This window comes from Phanerochaete carnosa (assembly GCF_000300595.1).
Source record: "Phanerochaete carnosa HHB-10118-sp unplaced genomic scaffold PHACAscaffold_776, whole genome shotgun sequence".
Lineage (NCBI taxonomy): Eukaryota > Fungi > Basidiomycota > Agaricomycetes > Polyporales > Phanerochaetaceae > Phanerochaete > Phanerochaete carnosa.
Genome location: NW_006768403.1, coordinates 1 through 2,518, shown reverse-complemented (window position 1 = coordinate 2,518; position 2,518 = coordinate 1). Strand labels below are relative to the sequence as shown.

Genomic DNA, 2,518 nt, shown 5'->3' with positions numbered 1-2,518 from the left:
ATGTCTATAATATCTGCATCCAGGAATGTTCGTGAACAGAAGTCGAAGAGCTCGTGTCGTCGAAGGATGGTGGTTGTCGAGACTCGAAAGACACACCGGCAGCGCGACTTTCGAGTTTCAAATGACCGTGTCAGTCCCGTGACTTTGGCGCGCAAATCCCGACCGACGTATCGCTTGCCAGCGGGTCTGGAACAAAAACCACCGTCGGGAGCTCCGCATTTCACAATTAAGGAGGTAATTGCTCATACTATTAACTTACATGCTCTTCATGGTCGATACAAGCTGCTTCCTTGCCCACGATATTAACCTACAGCTCCTTCATATGGTCGATAGTAAGTACAAGCTGCTTCGTTATGCCACTATACAGCTAAATATACATTAATACTAGTGAGGCATGTGGTATACAGTACTACGAGCTCTAACGTTAAATGTCGTGTGCGCAAATAAGTCCTTAAATAGTCGCGTGTACCCCTACATGAATGATCCTGCGCAAGAGGTCAGTCAAAGTGTTGTGCAAAAGATACCACAATACTCACTCGTCAGTTGAACCGAGCCAGTTTGCCGTCTCGGGAAACATGGTCGCTGCGTAAACCGTCAGACACACGGCCGCACAAGTAAAGCTGAATAACATACATAGTCGCTGATAGATTTCTTCGACAAGAAGGCGTCTGACCCAATTTTGGACCCAGCGCAGCTTGCCTCCGGGTTTGTTGCGGCTTCTGACCATGTAATGCGGGACACTGGAAGATATGAGCAAATGTTTTTCTGAGAAGCAGGTATATACTGACATGTGAGTATAGCTCTCAGCAACGCTCCGGATCTCCTGAAGCAAAGCGACCGAGCCTTCAGGGTTGGCGCGAGTCTCGAGGTCACATATACGATCGACGATCTCGGTGATCTGGACGTCAAAGTCGTCACGGAAGCCAAGGCAGTACGTTACACCATAGAAGCCTGGAGGACTGAAGTGAGCAATAGAGCCGCATACAGAATGCCCATGAACACACCTTCGATGGAACGGACCCTAGTGACGAAGTAACGCTCGCTCGGGGGGACCCTCGCTACGTGAAGAACCTGAACAGATAGGAAAATGACTAGCCGCGGGAGTGCGGGCCAATGCCGCAGGAATGCTATATGATTCGTTAGAAACTGTCGACGCAGACTTATCCAGCCAGTCTAACTCACAGGAAAATGAATGTGGAACGCCCCGCCCAGTGGTCAATTTGTGGAAGACGGCGCATGTGGGTATACGTGCGAGAGGCTTCTTGGTCTGGCCAGCCTTATGATGTCCGGTAGTACTGTCATGGCTCTGCTGTCTCGTTAAGATGAATCGAGGGATGTTGTCCTTGGGGCGTTCGCTTGCGATGACGACGTGCCCTGTCGCCTCATACATGGTGCGATCCTCAGAAGACGTAGAAGCCTTCTCGTCAACCTCATCTTCCTCTCGGCAGAGGATGACATGGCGCAGGTTCTCGCGTGTGCTGCCGTCAAAGTCATCCTCGAGACGCTGGAGAGGAAGGGGGAATGAGTGTGAGCAGAAGTAGATGAACAGAAGTTATCGCGTACTTTTGTCCATGTCCAGAAGAGGATGGAGCTGAGTCTGTAAATCGGTTAGTATTCATGTTCCTGCAGCGCAGTCTTGTGGGTGCTTACATGATAAGGCCGATCATCAACGGGACCCAGGCGCCATGAGGGACCTTCCGCACGGCAGCACCCCAAAAGAGGCCTGAGGTAACGAGAAGTCAGTGTGTGTGAAGCGGAATCAAGCGGGTTGGTACGCGACATACCGTCAAAGAAGCCGAAGGTCAAGAAGAAGAGTAGTCCTAACCACCCTGACAGGCCCTTCACATACTTGAATTGGATAGAAATAAGGACGGTGGTGGTTATCATGACAGTCGCAACGGCGAATCTGCGTAGCTACGTCAGCAAAGCACCCCGAACTCGGGAATAAATGGACATGCCCATATGCGTTCGTCAATGCGGTCGAGCTTTTGAATGCCGCAACGACCACAACGACCACGATCATCACTAGCGAGACATTAGTTTTTCGATGCAGGTCCTCAAGCGAATATACATACGAGCCCAGTTTACGATCGGAATGTAGACTTGGCCTTGGGTCTTTTCAGACGTATACACCATGCGGAAGCTATGTGACGTCAGCCTTCATGATACGCTGGATATGCCACAGAGGACATACGCGGGTAGATTGCGCATGTTGATCAGCTGCTGTATGAGGCTGAATGACGCAGTAATTAAGGCTTGCGAGGCAATCAGCTACGAGGTTCGGAACATGTGTCAGTTTTTTCCTTGACGGACTCATTCCTTACTCACGGTAGCCAGGATAGCGAAGACATAGATAACCCTGTTCACACATCATTAATACCCATGCTCCACAACGCTGCGGGCTGCAACTAACCAGAACAGGCCGCCTTTGGAAGGACCGGGGATGGAGTTGTAGAAGATGTTGGTGATGACAGTCTCACCATCGGAGATGAGGCGTGCACCTTGGCCAAGGTATGCG

General features: G+C 50.6%; 1 protein-coding gene across 1 annotated transcript; it reads right to left on the bottom strand.

The window, feature by feature from the left end:
* Positions 1–451: 451 nt before the first annotated feature.
* On the bottom strand, positions 452–2,499 carry PHACADRAFT_203032 (uncharacterized protein; the record flags this gene model as incomplete). The annotated part of the gene is made up of 14 exons (XM_007403124.1): positions 452–485; positions 537–582; positions 634–740; positions 789–951; positions 1,005–1,127; positions 1,183–1,504; positions 1,564–1,597; positions 1,651–1,723; positions 1,785–1,906; positions 1,932–2,025; positions 2,076–2,143; positions 2,195–2,271; positions 2,329–2,359; positions 2,414–2,499. Coding segments are annotated over 14 exons (1,380 nt in total), but the record flags the coding sequence as incomplete, so codon positions are not given.
* Between the last annotated feature and the right edge of the window lie 19 nt (positions 2,500–2,518).